Source organism: Lonchura striata, chromosome 6 (genome assembly GCF_050655825.1).
Source record: "Lonchura striata isolate lonStrDom1 chromosome 6, ASM5065582v1, whole genome shotgun sequence".
Classification (NCBI taxonomy): domain Eukaryota; kingdom Metazoa; phylum Chordata; class Aves; order Passeriformes; family Estrildidae; genus Lonchura; species Lonchura striata.
Window position 1 is genome coordinate 24121959 of NC_140708.1, and position 17117 is coordinate 24139075.

Genomic DNA, 17117 nt, shown 5'->3' on the forward strand with positions numbered 1-17117 from the left:
TATGATTTATGTGAAAAAAAATCTGACATCCCTTAAGGCACAAAGGGAAGGATTTCAGCCACAATTTCCATATACTTATTTGAATATTTATCCAGATTATCAAGACTGCAGCTTAGACACTGTTCAGACAAGTAGCAGGTACAGTTCATGCACAAAATCCTCCTAATTGGAGGTGCCAGCTGAAGCACAGGAAGGAACAAAAGCCCTGGAGATCAGAATTACTTGGGAATATTGAATAAGAGTGATGATGGCCCAGTGCCCCGGTCGTTAGACACGGACACCAGACACTGTCAAGATGTCAGGATGACCTGAGCAAGAGCGTGGGTACAACCAGTGCTGAATGATCTGGCTGGGCATTGCTGCAGCAGGGAGATGTCAGCCCAGCCTTGCCAGCTGAGGGACAGGGCACAGTGCAAGGGGTACAGACTCTAAAATTGGTGCCAAGGCCAGGTCTTAGCTGGTACCCCTGTGTGCTGCTCTGAAGAACTGCTGCCAGTTCAGACCAGAATCGGCCTGAGGAGCACCGTATCACAACTTTTTGGACAGTGAAGACCTGAAGTTTCCTGTTGGTTTTCAAAAGGAAAATAGAAATTACCAGCTTTCAGACCTGTTCTCCTCTAACATTGCAGCCTCTTCCCTGCAGATTGACAGTCCCACTAGCAATGAGGGACAGTGTCCTCTTACACAGACCTTGGGACCTGACTACTTTTCAGATGGCTGCTACTATCTGCTCCAGGGGATCCCTCTGCAAAGGGATCTTTCTGCCTCAAGACCCTACACAAAATGCTTCCAAAGCAAAGAGGTCATCCTGATCATCAACAAGATTCTTGATGGATTTCTTTTGGGATGGTAAGAATTATGCCCTTGTCTGATATTGTTTGTCTTAATGAAAGAATACTCCCTTGTTTAATGAAAACTTTTGGTGTCTAATGCAACATTCAGTGGAGCAGAGCTTGAAAGAGGTCCATAAGTTTAATTTGTTTCTCTCTGCAATGTTGTGGAACTGTGTGTTGGTACTAACATTTTAGAAGTTAACTTCCTTCACGTAGCAAGAGTATGAAACATTTTGTTGACATAAGTAAAATAGAACATGTAGGTTTTTCATTTGGTTTGGAAAGTATCACTTTGGGGTCAGCAGGCAAATTTTGTCTTTATAAGGGAAAGCTTGCATTGAAAACACAGACTATATTTGATAAGCAGCTTTGCTATTTAAAGTGCATTTCTATAGTAAGGTTAAAATACTTTTGTCATGTTCCTTTTCCCTCACAAAAGATCAAAACAATATTTTGCATCCTAAGTATAAAGTAATAATCCTAATTTTATAATTACTGTATATTTCATTTTTCATTGTTTACAGTAGATTACTTCATGTGGGAAAATCAATGTTAATGCTCAGAGCAAATCATTAGTTTGTGTTGGTAACTGTATCTTCACTTTTTTAAGATAAAGGATCAGATCTATGAGTCAGCAAAACCTTTCCTGTTTCAAAATAAATTCTTAATATGTATAAAGGTACAAGTGAAAAAAGTAAGTGCTTTACAATTTGGAAAGACAAGTCTATGACTATCTTACCTCTGCCATAGCAGAAGTTGCCAGCAGTGTGTCCTGGTGGCCAAGAAGGCCAAGGCCATCCTGGCCTGTATCAGGAGCAGTGTGGCCAGCAGGAGCAGGGAGGTCATCCTTCCCCTGTTCTCAGCACTGGTGAGGGCACACCTCGAGTGCTGTGTCCAGTTCTGGGCCCCTCAGTTTGGGGGGATGTTGAGATGTTTGAGTGCATCCAGAGAAGGGCAACGAGGCTGGTGAGGGGCTTGGAGCACAAGTCCTGTGAGGAATGACTGAGAAAGCTGGGGGTGTTTAGCCTGGAGAAAAGGAGACTCAGAGGTGACCTTGTCACTCTCTACAACTTCCTGAAAGGTGGCTGGGGCCAGGTGCGGATTGGTCTTTTTTTCCAGGCAGCAGCTGACAGAACCAGAGGACACAGCCTTAAGCTGCACCAAGGGAAATATAGGCTGGATATCAGGAAGAAGTTTTTACAGAAAGGGTGATAAAGTTCTGGAATGGCCTGTCCAGGGAGATGGTGGAGTCACCATCCCTGGATGTATTTAAAAAAAAGACTGGATGTGGCACTCGGTGCCATGGTTTAGTTGAGTTGTTAGGGCATGGGTTGGACTCAATGACCTTTAAGGTCTCTTCCAACCTAGTGATTCTGTGTGATTCTATGTGAAGTTAGGGAGAAGTTGGTTTTAGTGCATGAAAAGAATGAACAAACCATAATGGGGATGATTAGTAATGGAATTAATATTTGATGAGAAGTTTCCAGCAGAAAGAAGGCAAGGAGAAAGGTGTTCATGGGAAGGGAGACAGGGGTCCCAGTCCACTCTGGGATGCTGCTAACTCAGCCCCCACTCAACCCAGTTACAGGTATGAAAAAATCCCAGTTTGAATGGAGGACAGAGGTTTAGTGATGCTGTCTCTAACCTCCCCAGCACCTTTCTTCTTTCCCAGAGCAAACCCCTTACTTTAATTCTTAGGATTAAGAAAAACCAAAGCCCCTCTGCCCACAGTCTCTTTGACCCCTAAAAATACCTAGGTAGGTCCTGCTGATGGCAGCATGAAGCTGACCAGAGACTTCTTCAGTCTGTGCTTACCAGTGCTCAATGGCCCATGCTCAGCAGGAGACTGCTGCACACTGAGTGCAAGGCCTGCACAGGGCTCCTACTGGTCCCAGTTCTTCTGCCAGAGGATCTCAATTCACACTCCCAAGACCTTCATTTAGCAACAAGTACAAGAGAAATAAAGCATATGTAATTTTCAGCTTTCCACATGTCAGCACATGTGTAAATTCCTTTCTTCTCTAATTATAGTTGATATAATTTATATATGGTGACTGTGGGAGTGAAAAGATACTGCTGTATATATTGCTACAAAATTAGCAGAAGGATTTTTAAAAAAATTCTTCAGATTGTGAAGCAAAACAATTTTAATAAGGCAGAGTTCATAAATTGCAACACAGTCTTCATCCACCCCCACAGGTGAAGAAGTCCTGGCTTGCAGACATTTCACAAACTTTAGCATCAGCCAGAAAGTATTGTGGAAATAATTGCTCTTTTTGCAAGTTGTATTTCCCTTGGATAAGTTAACAGACAGGGTGGTGCTGAGCTTTTCTTGTGGAAGCTGCGACTGGCACTTGAGCAGGAGGGCAACACTGCCTGGGACATTTCCAGACAAGGCAACAGCACTGTGAGCAGCACAGCCAGGCATGCAGCCCTCTCTGTCCCTCGTGAGCTCTTCCTTTTTACACTTCTTAGTTTACCTTTGTGACAGGAATCATTCATAATTATCTAAGTGCCAGCACAGTTATAACTTAAAAATACTGTGCCACTCAGCCCAGTTGCTGGTAATCCCCAGGCAAATCCATTGACCTTGGTGATGAGCACCAGAAATATTTTTGCAGGCCTGACAGAGCTGAGAAGAATCTCTCACCCAGGCAGTGCCTGCTCTCGTTAGTGCTTTACACATCTGCACCTGTGTGTGTGTATGGACTCCCCTGAGAGCAGTTCCTTTGATCTTGGAGGTGTAGGGTCCATTGCTGAATAGGGAGGGTCTTCTTTCATACCCAAAATGTGCCTGTGCTGGGAGCAAACAGCGCTCCAGCTGAGGCAACAGCATGGGGTGGGTGGCTGAGGGCAGTTATTGTATGCTGTGAGAGCCAGGTATTATCCCAGGGATTCTATGGAGGGCACACTATTAGACCCTGTGCTTAGTTCTCAGTGTTTTTCTCACTCTCAGGAAGCAACTGTTTACACCATTATGACATGAAATGTTTTTAAAGCCATATGAGTGCACAAGGGGATCCTTCTGGTTTTGCTGCTATGTGTTCCCTTGGAGACTCCTGGATGGCAACTTCCACAAAAACAAGTCTGTCTCTCAATAAAGCATACCTCTCCTTAAAGGCCCTCCTCAACATACTTAAAATAGCCAAACATTTCTGATAACTACATTCACTAGCTGCATGAAGAAGCCAAAAGGACATATTTGATCCATGATGAACTGCTATATTCAGCTGTATAAAAATATCTTCCATTCCTAAGTAATTTCCAGAGCCAGGTCCAATTCCTGCAGCAGGAGAGAATGGGGAGAGCAAAGAGTTTACAGAAAACACAAAAATTCTAGGGATTATATTCTGTACATTGATGGAAGTTTTATCCATATAAAGCCCTGGAAAGAGTTGAGGCTTCATAAACTGAGCATGTAGAAAACAATTTATATAAAGACACTTATTTATATAAGGGCACCTAGACTGACCAGTTTAAAGTTCATTTACATATGAGCACACCTGTGAAGATGCAGCCACAACTCTGACAGCAACATCTCAACCTTTAAGCATTTCCACTGAATTCCATACCTGATTATAGTGTGAGTAACTTCCACTGAAACCTGAAAATTTACAGAGTGTGCATGTCTGGTTTTAAAAAATCAGCCCAACCCTCGTTCACCTTCTTTTCCCATCTCAAACACTCATTTGAAACACATACTGCCTGCAATGACTTTATCCAGTCATTTGCTATCTATAGTATTATGCCATGTGTATGCAATGTTTTAGGGAGTTTTTTGTTATTGGAGCATTGTTTTGCACTGAAGAATGAAGCTGGCTTTGTTCACAGTGAGTTAATAGCACATCTTAATGACTTAGAATAACATGAGGTACTCAAAGGCAAGTGCACATTTAAACAGCTCACTCATGAAATTCTTGTCGAGCTTCAAAAGACACTGAGACTTTAAAAAAGATGAAACCTGCTTTTGTTACAGGAAAGATGAAAGAACTTGGAGTATATAAAGGAAATAATGAGAAGATTCTAAAACATCCCATCCCGTGTGTAGAATCAATATTTGAAAGCACTCTATGTTCTAAACTAGCTCTTTGAAAATCATTTCCTCTCCTAATTTACTGCCAGAAACTGAACTCAGATGTTTCTATTTCTCTTTGGAAGCCTGGTAACAAGTTTTGTAGGAACAGGGCTTCTGAGATTTTCTTTAATAATTCTTTCTGATCTGTAAATACTAAAGAAAATGACATCTGAGGATATATTGAATATTTCTGATCAGTACAACCAGAGGCAGTACTGCAAGAAGAAAGCATGCAAGCTATAACATAAATAGAAATATCAAATCCTGCTCAAAACCTTGGTCAATGTTCATCTCAGTGTTTAAGATGATCTGTTCTATATGGACAGTATTTGTGAGGCAGAAAAAATTTTTGGAGGAATAAAAATTGGGAACTGAACAAGAAAGAATAATTAGTTTCAAGATTTAAAAATACTTGGAACATGCAGAATGAAAAACCCACCAGCTTTATACTAGGGTACACAAGTGGAAAAAAAGAAAAGATCCCCACTCATACTTCTGCAAAGCTTGTATTGTTGTAGGGAGGACATCACTCATGGTTGAACAACACAGCTGCACAGGGCTTGTCCTCCACAAAAAGAAGAGATTTGAAAAGGTCACTGTCCTGAATGCCTTAAAAAGGACCTGTCTGGACTCCCTGTTCAGGCCTACCTAATTTCCACTGCTGAACAATTCTGGCCACTCAGAGTACGCTTGAGACCACTGACACACGTGTGCCCATCTCAGCAATGTTTTCTGAGACTATACAGATTACAGAAAAACCTTCTAGTTTCATAAATATTCATTTAGGGACTATCCATTCAATTCTATGGCCATTTAAGAGGTGAAATATAAATGGAGGAAAATCTCCTGAAACCACTCCAGCAACTACATAGAATTATGGAACAGCAACCAAAGCATTAAAAAATAAAACAAAACTATGTACAATAACATCTGTAGAGGAATCAGAGTTCCTTTCTTCCTTTCCAGATATCATGAGAAGCTGGAATTGGTAGGTTGTTAGTAAAAGAGAAAATTGTTGCAGTTCTATTGACAATTTCATTAGATATGATAAGGTATATCTATGAATAAATTTGTTTTCAAAATTCCTGATCCTGCTCTGCCACTCTACAGAGGCTGGTATTCTCCTTAAAAATCCAGCAATCTGTGATAGTAGAAGAGCCTTGTTATAGCTGTGGTGGCTAAGGAGCTGAAAAGCATGAGGTTTGAGAATAAAAGGAGTCAACCCTCTCTGGTTCTGCATCAGGCAAAAGCTGAAGCGATAGTAGAAGGAATGAGTAGTGGGAAAGAAACAGAGGCTTATTGTCGAGTTGCTGCATGATTGGGGAAAAAAACAGTGCATGACCATCCTTTCACTGCCAGCACCTCTTCCAAACAGCAAGGAATTGAGTTTTCATTCTTCTGCAGCCACAGCTGCTCAGCCAGACACATGACTTTGGGCACAAGGTCAGTAATGCTTTGATTTATCTATGATCCAAAACTGGTGAAGGCTTCATGGGAGCTGCAAAAGATTATATGAAACCTGGGCTTGAGGAGTTGCTTTACTATTTGGGAACAAATGTATTTCATTGTGTTGTTTTGCTTGTAAATAGGTGAAAGTATGGCTATTTATTGCAATATTCCTTTTGCCTAAAGAGATTCAGGTCTGGCTCACCTAGCCTGAATTTAGGTAACTCTGGGGTAGCTGAAGGGGTATGGGAAGATGGCAAGTGAGAGAATCAGAAAGTGGTGACTTTAAACCAAAACAAAGGGTGCCAGCTCAGTAAAACAAAGGTTTCTAAAAGTCCCTTTTTCTACAAAAGGAGCTACACATTTTCAACACACAGATTGTACCAGAATGCAGTGCTAGGAAGTAAGTGTATAAACTGTTGTTCTGTGAGAAGAAAAAAAATGCTATTCATATTATTTTGAGAAAAAATGGTTTAAAAGTCTTCTTGAATAGGAAAACAATAAATGCAATAGATTTTTTTGGCTGAATCAGTCTGACTGAAAGATCTATCACTGGGACAACAGATGTTTAGGTGTGGCCTCTGGGGGGTTATATAGTGTAGATAAGATGCTGATACAAACACTGCATTTTCTTTGAGCCAAGAGTACGTAGGTCTTCACAGACAGTGGAGCAGCTATGTGTGTCTCTAAGCAGGACAACTACCTCTCAGGATTTTTTTTTTTGTTCCTTTCTCCCTTAACAAAACTGGATCCTGATCCCTGCACTCAGTCTCTACCTAGCAATTACATTTAGCTAAATGTTCTTTTCCTTTATCCATCCTCATCCTATGGAGTGGATAAATTTTGTCATTAAGCAGATTTGTAAAAATTTTGCAAATATAAAGAACTGCTTTGTTTACATTCCTAAGTTTTTAATTAAATTATAAATATTTTAATTTTTTTATTTTAATTTTTTTTTCCACTAACTATCCAACAGCTTGGTTATTTCCACTTTGAAATCTTCACTGTGACAATAATTGATTTACTTACAAGTTACCCAATAACACAGAGGTAGCCAGAAATGTTTCCTAATGCACCTACAGGTGCATGGTATGGTAATGCAAGTGACCTACTGCTTGGACAAATGGATAGAATTCATTCTCCAGAAGCTTTATTCATTTTCTTGGATACATTGGTACTTTTGCCTTGATTCAGAGCAACATCCTAGCCCAAACCTGAGCAGAAAGTCCAGATTGTTGCCCAATGCCCTCAGATAGGTGTTTGAAGTCAGATTTGTTCCATTTAATTAACAAGTAGGGAGTACCAGACTAGCTCCATTCATTATTAGACAGTACTGTCCTCATCAGAAAAGTCCAGAACCTGTCTGGATTGCAAGTGCAGAGGAGAACTACTGACAGATTAATATATTGGATTTTTCAGGGAGAAGATATGGCTTTTTGTTGCTGTGATATATTTGTTTCAGGGAGTTATTTATTCAGAAGAACTGAGAAGAATGAAAAGAGCTATGGATCCTGAAGCCTTTATGAGTATTGTAAGTTGGTTGATGGAGTGACCTGAGATGGATGGTATGCATGACTTACAGCAGAGGGGTTTCTAAGCGTTAGGAATAACAGGGTAAATTAGCTGCCTTTGCTTAACCTATCCTCTCTTGTATATACTACTTCTTTCTATTATATTATCTTCTGCCTGCATGTGTAACAGCCCATCTTCTCTCTGGTAGAAATTAAAGAAAATAGTAAATCTCCAGACTTGTTTTCCTTTTAAATATCAGTTACCAGCTTGCCATTGCTGGCACTACCTGCCTATCTGAAAGAATGACTATCTGGAATGTCAGAATTTCATCAGCAATGAAGTCTGTAAACAACTAGTGGTGACCCGCAGAGACCAGAAATGGCCAGCTTGTCAGAAAAACACCTCTTGCCAAGCAAGCTTGCATAGGAATTTCATTGTTTGTTAAAATCCTGCATGGCAAAATACATTGAGTAATTCTCTGAGAATGAGTTATAAAAACCAATACACTTTTGTAACAAAACAGATGGAGTGTTTGTTACAGGTCAAAAGTAATATTTACTTCAGAACTTAAGATGGGCTGTGCTAGTTTCCCTTGAAACTATGCAAATGCCTGATCTTTTTTTTTTCCCATAATGTAGTCAGCTTTTCAGCAGTGCTCACTGCCTCTATGCTGTTCACCACACTGTAGTTGTGAAGCTGTCTGGATTTCTCTGAAGGTAGTTTAAATAAGCTGGTTCCAGGCTGTATCAGAGCAAATCAGAAGCATTGCACCCAGACAGCTCCTCGTCTCAGCCACACACCTCCTCTCAGCTCATAAAGTCCTGCTAGGAGCTTATAGGGATTCTTGTATCTCCAGAATGCAAGGGCTTGTGATGATTGCATGGCAGGAGTGTAATACAGGTTTTAGATTACATGTTTTAACTGGGTAGTAAACCCCTAGATATAATATAAAGAAAAGAGTAAATTTGTTGTTGTTTTAGGGTTACATACATTTAGATGATTAATGCATGTAGGTTAAATCCCCAGCTGTATCTGCTTTCTAACATTTCTTCATTGTGACTATCTTATATGAAATGGACTTGTGCAAGCAAATGCATTTGTACCTTCTCTTCTAGAATGAGCTCATTACTTACAAAGGGTACCCCAGCGAGGAGTATGAAGTGATGACAGAAGATGGTTATACCATTACCATTAACAGAATCCCTTATGGTACTCAGAATCAAGGAAGCCCAGGTACAGTTAGTTAATATAACACAGCACCATCATAGATAGGATATATTCTCAAAACTTGTATTTTTAAAACATCTACCAAATACATGTATACTTTCATGTATACACTCATGTATACATAACTGAAATTTTAGCAAAGAGTTCTGGCTGCCCTGAACAACCTCCAAGATCTACAAAATTAATGTCAAGCACCTATTTATAATAAAAATCCATGATAGTACGAAGCATATGCTTTTTAGTAAGAGTTGATGAGTAAAACCTTTTTAAAAATTTAAAATAGGATAAAGGTTGCCTAATCAGCCTGTTTTGCAAAAGCTTTTCCAGCTTCTAATTTTGCTTTGCTTTTGTTTACACCTTGTTCATATCAGTGTCTGATTCATATTTTGGGTGAAGGAAATCTCTGAAAACTGTCCCACACCTTCATCTCTCTATCAGTGTTGAGAATCTCAAGCTGATGTGTCTGAGCTCTACAAACAATGGCCAGACGGTGCCAAGTTAGTTTGCTGTGATGTCAGGCAGATCTTTCCATAAATTCTTTCAGAAGCTTAGAAGTTGTCTCTTACAGAAAGAGGGTTTTTTTTCTTATGATTTGTTGATTCAGGAAGAAATCCTAGTATTGAATATGAGACAATAATGTCTCTGAACAACCAGGAAATGAAAAGATAAAAACAATTATAAACTGTTTTGGTTTTGCTTTATTTTTCAGCTTCAAGACCTGCTGTGTTTCTCCAGCATGGATTATTGGGAGATGCTCGTAACTGGGTCACAAATCTTCCCAACAGCAGCTTGGGCTTCCTGTTAGCTGATGCTGGATTTGATGTCTGGATGGGAAATAGCAGAGGGAATCGCTGGTCAAGAAAACATCAAAAGTATTCCATTGATCAAGATGAATTCTGGGCTTTTAGGTAGATAGAACCACTGAAGGGGATATCCTTACATACTTATTTACAGGGATTTACATATGCTACCTTTTAATAAGCATTCTTTACATTTGCTTTTGCTGAGGTACCCCTATAAAAGCATGTGAACTCTAATAGTAATTACTTTAATTACTGCTTGAACAGGTTCTTCAAACTAGAGGCAAAGCAGCAGAACGACTCAGAGGAACCTGCACAGGCCATCTCCAAGCTGTTCCTCAGTCCTGGAGACAGTTTTGGCAGCTACTTAGAAACACCAGTCTGTGAAATACAATAATTCAAAAAAAGTCTTGAGTAGTATCTTCCCTTTCCAGTGCCAAAAAAACCAAAGAACTTAGAACAATTGAATGATTCACTAAATTGGTCAGATTGTTTCTTTGCTGACAAGTTATTAATAAAAATGTGAATTCAATGTAAACTCTCTTTCAATCTCCTGCCTGCAGTTTTGATGAGATGGCAAAGTTTGATCTTCCAGCAGCAATAAATTTCATTTTGGAGAAAACAGGACAGGAGAAGTTGTACTATATTGGCTATTCACAAGGTACTACCATTGGTAAGTTACACACAAGAGAGGAATTCTTCCAGAAAACAGGAGTAAAATGTGATTTAAGATACTGAGTTACTGGAGGTACTTCAAGTTTTTTTTCATTAACTCTTTGTTGTTGTGAAATAATGTCTTAGTATAAGCAATTGTCAACATGTAGACATTTAAAATTTATTACAAAGACAATGAAGCATAATGGATCAGATACACTGCTGCTGGAAATCTGTCAAGATTTATAAGAATTACACTGGAAAATGTTGTGCGTGGGCCATGAAAATTGTTTCTATCCAAGATGCAAGGGTGGGTCCCATAGCAGCTGGTAAATTTACCAAAATAAACAAAACAGGAAGATGAGAGTACAGAAAGAGAAGCTGGCCAGTTTGGACCAGATGTACACATGAAAAAAGAAAATACAAAATTGGATTGATGGGAAGAAAAATTACTTTTCGTCCCAATAGTATAAGAAATACTTGAATGTACATCAGAAATGTACACCTATGTTTAATCAAGTCTGGAAAAAAGCTGCAAAATATAGAAAGAAGTTTCTCTGAATAGGGGAGAACTCCAAGCTGGTAACTTACGGAGAGGAGGGATTTCATACAAATCTAAACTGGATCATAGTCTCTGAAAAACTAACAAGGCTGATTATAAATTGAAAGTGCAGAATATATATTAATACTGAAAACAGTCTATTGTAAAAATATGGGCGTTCAATTTTTTTTTTTTTTTCAGCTTTCATTGCATTTTCAACAATGCCAGAGCTGGCTCAAAAAATCAAATTCTACTTTGCATTGGCACCTGTCACTGCTATTAAGTATGCTAAAGGCCCAGCAACAAAACTTCTCTACCTTCCTGAGAAAATGCTCAAGGTGTGTGATATCTTGGTTTCCACTGTTTAACTATGTACTTGTTTGTTCAGCTCTTAAAATGGATAAACAGAAAGTACAGGGCTTTGTGAAGTAGCCTGATTTGCATGTGGGCAGGTTTACTTTGTGGTGAGGTCTTCGAGAGCTCAGACAGGGCAATAAGAAAAACTTTCAGTCCAAGGAAATGGCACAGCACAGGGACAGGTTACCCAGAGAGGTACAAAGATGCAGATCCTCAAAGGTTTTCTCCCAAGATTCCTCCTGACAAAGCTACAACTGATATAAAAGCTTAAGCTAGTAACTGGAGTTAATATGTAGCATATCTCTTCATTAAGTGTGATGTAACTCAGAGCAATACCCAAGCAGACTGATGCAATGGAAAACCAAGTAATTTCTCACTTGTTTGTGGGAACATCATCTTACAAATGGAGAAAAGATGAGTAAGAACCACTGAAATTGCTGGAGAAGTGTGTACATTCCTAAATTATTGCTACCTCTGTATTTCACAGGGTATGCTTGGCAACAAAGAATTCCTTCCCCAGACCGAGTGTCTAACAAGGATAATAGCCCCTGTCTGCAGCCACCGAGCTTTTGCCAGGCTTTGTAGAAGTGTCTTCTTCAATCTGGGTGGCTGTAACCTGAAAAACATTGATGTGGTATGTATAACTGTTATCAGCTCTACTGGGAATTTAAGCTTATGCTCCTCAAATTCACCTTCTATCCTGCCGTGTGAATCCTGAATTTCTGTTAGTATTGCACTGCAGGGAACAGGCCCCACTACTGGACAGCAGCATCTGCTGATTGCCCCATCTCTAGCAGGGAGCCACTGCCTCTCCCCTCAGAAGAGCATTTGGCACCAGCTCTGCAGCTGACAGCTGCTCAGAGCCCCCCAGAATTCTGCAGTCTGCCTTCTGACAGACCTCATCCAGGGCACCATATCATGGTCCATACTGTGGCTACTGGTCTCATCAGAGATATTTCACATGCTGACACACTGAAAAAAAAATAAATGAAAAGTCTACCTGCTTCATATTTTCACTTTGCAACACAGAAAGGAACACACATATTCCTCCTTGTCCTAGTTTCCAAGCCTTGGACAGTCAAGGTAGGAGAGTATTAGGATGCACCTGGGCACCTCATGCTATGTCCAGCTGTAGGACAGATCATCTTGGAGTCAAAGTTTTGCTCTAACATTTTTCAAAAAATGCCTCAGAAAGTGTTTGCCGAGGAAGGATGACACAGCAGCTTGCTAGGAAACCCCTGCAGTACTAGGGTGTGTTTTATTTCAAATATTCATGCATTCATCAGCAAATTGCATTTCTCTTTGATGTTCTGTCCAACAGTGATCCTCTCACACAGAGTCTGATACAGAATTCTGAAAAACACCACACAGATTGGGTTTCTATTCATTCTTTCTCACCTGTAGATTCTTTTAGATTATTTGTCAACCTGGAAAATGCTCTGGCTGGGGAATGCTCTTTCAATGCTACTCCTAATCTGACATACTGCCACATGTGAAGTAAATCTGAGGGAGTCTGAGGCAGTCTCCAATCATGCCACTCCAGTTTCTGTTGGTTTAATTGACACATGACACTGCCCTAGCAGTGTCCATCTTTTGATGCACATCTGCATAGAAGGGAAAAAGAGAATGCTCACTGAATATTCTCTTTCAGAATCGAATCAACGTGTATATTGCCCAAACCTCTGCTGGAACTTCTGTGCAGAACATAGTCCACTGGAGCCAGGTATGAGCAATCCCCTGAAAGATAAGATAGGTACTCACCTTGAGCTGATTAGAGAGGTAAGAGATAACCAGCTGTGAAGCCATTGCCAACTTCTTGGAAACACATGCAACTTGTGAATTGCAACTGAAAACTCAGTTTTCATTTTTCATTGCTCCTTCTTTTGCCAGCAGGATAGAAATGCTCTATGTGATACAGCTGCACTTGAAGCCAGCAATGAAGAGCTGCATTTGAGTAAAAATATGTAGGCTGTGTGTGCAGGTGTACACATCACTCTTCTTATTGTGTATCCAGTACCTTTTATAAATTATGTCCACAGTTTGTAGCGCGTTTACCCTAAATTAGTCATGTTTCCAATGAGGTGTCAAGAAATGAGCACGATTTGGGCTGCTAGATAAATTGTCATGTTTTACTATTAAAATCCTTGTAGTTTCTTCTCTCCCTTTCAAGGCTGTCAGTGTCTGAACAGCAGTAGAAACATAGATAATAAATACTTTATTTAGTAGACTGTTTATGTCCCTTTCCTACAAGGTACTGCCATAGTACCTCTTCAGCAGCAGTGCTGATGGGAGCTGCCTTTCTGTTTTTGGGTTCACACTCTGAGGATCTGAGGTTTGCTGGCAGCACCACAGGCTCTGGAGCAGCACTGGAAGCAGCTGTGAGCACACAGAAATTGCAGGAGTGTTCATGCCCTTTTCAGCAAAGCAAACACACAGATATGTCTGAGTGACACCTCCACAGGCACTTAGTCAAAATAAAATTATATTTTTGGCTGTGAGATTGCATTCTATAGTTGGTTTGAATAAATTACTTTTGTAACCATGACCTAGACCTTTTTCTGTAAAGAAAAAGGGTTACAAAAGCAGAGTAGGGGGAGTTCTGCAAATTGACTCAGATGTAATTCAGCATCTAGCCACAAACTACAAGCATAAACATGCAGAAGTAATACTCCTAAGTCTTTGTAGTCCTTACTGTTATTACAATTAAATCAGCTAACAGAATTTCAATACTAAGATTCTGGTGAGGGTGTCTCTCAGAGTAGGAGCCACCCATGCTGCAGGTAGAGCCAAGAAGGGGAAGAACTAAAAAAGGTAACTTCTGTATTCAAAATAGAGTGGGAAGAGAAAACTTAAGCTGGAGCCACTCACAGAGCTGTGTCGGCTCCATGACTGTAAGGATAGGACAAGACAGTCACACTGAGATAAACTCGCTGACAACTGCTGTTAACAGCAGTTTTACAAACTTGAACAAATTGTCTGTGAGGACATCCTTGGGTCTGTCTGCAGATGATGTGAATTTCTTTCATTATGACAAAAACATCTGACTCTTTTCACTTTTTGACACTTCTAATTAATTTACTATTGGCTCTTTCATACCTCTTAGAAGAACTTCTGTTGGGGCTTTAGATTGGAGTCAGAGGCTCATCAGGGAAAGAACACACAGACTTCCCAAATGCTGGCTTTATAACTACCCTTCTCTTGTTCATCCTCTTAGGAGGCCCGCTCAGGGAAGTTCCAAGCTTATGACTGGGGCAGTTCAAAGAAGAACATGGAAAAATACCAACAGGTATGTCTTGGTGAAGCAACCTTGGACAGCACAGAAACACACAGGAAGAGAGCAAGAACATAGTAGGAGACACATTTTCAGAACATAAGTAAATGAAAGTATTATTGCTTTTCAGTTTGGAAGTCAACAGAGAAAGCATGCAAGCACTAGTGACAATAATAAATTTAATACATTTTAAAAGAAAGAAAGAGGAAGAGAAAAATTTTCCAATTAAATGATCAATAGGACTAAGAAGTAAGGGCAGAAAAAATAGAAAATAATTTTGAAAAATAAGAGTACACAGAAAATAGCAAACACATCTTGCCTTCTAGTGTAATTGAAACAGATGACAACATTAGGAATAGGAAAACTGGAAAACTAACAGCCACCCCTAGATTCTGGCAGCCAGAGTCAAAAGGACTTTGTCCTCAAGCAGACCCTGAGGAACACCTTTTCTATTCAACATCCTTGACCCTCCTACCCTTTAGGTCTCCAAAGCAGCCTGCCATTACAAGTTACATGTTTCAATGATGACTTGCATAAAATGCAGCTTCCTTTGGTTTGCCTTGAATTTGCTTGCTCCTGGAAATCACGGGATGTCTTCTAGGTTTTGTGTTTGGGATAATTACTTGCAGTGCTCTTTCTTCATTCCATTTGTGGTTGTATAAACGTGTCTCCTGTCCTTGCTCTGGTGCCTCTTTTCCAAACACAGGAGTCCTAAGCTGCTTTCCCTCTCCTCCTACAGAAGCCATTCTATGATCCTTTTCATCCTTGTCGCATGTCATTTTTTCTCTCTGGCTCACATCTTCTGGGACTGAACAGTACTTCAAAAGGACCGTGATGGGGGTTTATCCAGAGGCATCCTGACATCTCAGTCTAGTTTCAAATTCCTCCCCTAAGATTCCCACTTGAGAGGGCAAAGACCCAACAATAACTCTTTGTCAGCTCAAGAGGTGCTTTACTTTTGGCTGTGCTATCAGTTGAGTAATCCCTGTGAGCACAGATAGAAAAAGCAAACAAGGAGACTTCCTTCCTCTGTGGTTTAGACACCTCTACTTCGAGCAGTGACAGAAAAAGCCCCAAAATGAATGTTTAAAGTTGCTGTGCTCTCCTGGACACTCATTCCTGTGCTGTTTTCCAGACTATTCCTCCTCTCTACAACGTAGAAGAGATGACTGTACCAACCGCAGTATGGACCGGGGGACAAGACCTGCTGGCAGATCCCAAGGATGCAGCCATTTTATTGTCTAAAATCAAGAATCTTAGCTATCACAAGAAGATTCCTGAATGGGCACACCTGGATTTCATCTGGGGATTGGATGCACCTTTACATGTGTATAATGAAATTATTGACCTGATGCAGAAGTATCCTTAACCCACAACCAGAAGCCTTTCCCAACTCATTCAACAACACTTAAATTCACTGGGCACAAAAACACCCATCTGTTACATCTGGAGCCAGGGAAAGGGTTCCTCCTGCACACTACATGTCACTCCAATGCCTTTTGCATCCTGATAGTGCACTTCATGCACTTCATGCACTCCACTTTATTTTCTGGAAACCTTGTGGATCTGTAATACTTTTTCAATTGATACATTTTCAATTCTGGAATAACTATACTTTGCTAAGAGAAGACAGGTTTTGCTTCCAGCCTACTCTTCTCTAGACTGTAACAGTAATGAAAGCACTTCCTTTCTCTGGATACATTCTGTGATTTCTAGATGTTTTCCATTCTTCAGATTATTGCTCAGTTTATTGGGCTGCAGTTATTTAAAAGCATAATGTGATCAAAATCTTATTCTACCAGTTGTGGAATTGTATAATGTAATTATTAAGCAAAATTATTAAACAAAAAAGTAAATTAACACCAAAAAAAAAAACCAAAAAAAAACCCAAAACAAAAAAAACCCCACAATTCACTCCTGAAAAGTAGATAGTTTGTCTTTGTTTGAAACAGGAATGCTCCCTGATTCCATGGGGAAGAGCAGGGGACACAGGGTACACAAACAGAAAACAGTAGCCATGGTTCAAGCATGCACGTGGAAGCTGGGAAACTTGGCTTCAAGACCCACCCTGAGAAAGATAAATCCTTTTTGAGTCAATCTTAATCATTTAGGCAATGGCAGCACTTCCATGGGACTATTTATTTCCAAATAACATCAGTGGAAACTTCACACCTCCTGCTGTTTCACATGTAAGCTACTGGCTATCACAGAGCTGAGATGATCTAACCTTTGTTAAGGTTGAGGACCCTCTTTAGAGTTTAAACACTAAAATGAGAAGCATACCAACATTGCTAGAAAGAATTAATTATCTTCATCCCATATAAATTTAGAGCACTTTGGCCACTACTAGAAAGAGCTGCTTTGAAGAAAATGCTAAAGAATTATTCATCCTATTAATTTC

At 40.0% G+C, this 17117-nt stretch overlaps 1 protein-coding gene across 2 annotated transcripts; it reads left to right on the top strand.

Moving 5' to 3' along the window:
• The first annotated feature begins 537 nt into the window (after window positions 1-537).
• Window positions 538-16420, top strand: LOC110475590 (lipase member M). Of its 2 annotated transcripts, none has more exons than XM_085582515.1 (10): window positions 538-849; window positions 7774-7885; window positions 8982-9099; window positions 9803-10001; window positions 10457-10566; window positions 11290-11426; window positions 11933-12079; window positions 13097-13168; window positions 14660-14731; window positions 15852-16420. In XM_085582515.1, the coding sequence occupies exons 2-10, from the start codon at window positions 7847-7849 to the stop codon at window positions 16083-16085; spliced, it is 1128 nt and encodes a 375-aa protein (XP_085438641.1). In that variant the 5' UTR covers window positions 538-849; window positions 7774-7846; the 3' UTR covers window positions 16086-16420. The 2 variants fall into 2 exon arrangements, with proteins under 2 accessions (XP_085438641.1, XP_021395535.2); XM_021539860.3 differs by lacking the exon at window positions 538-849 and adding an exon at window positions 874-6351.
• The last annotated feature ends 697 nt before the right edge of the window (window positions 16421-17117 follow it).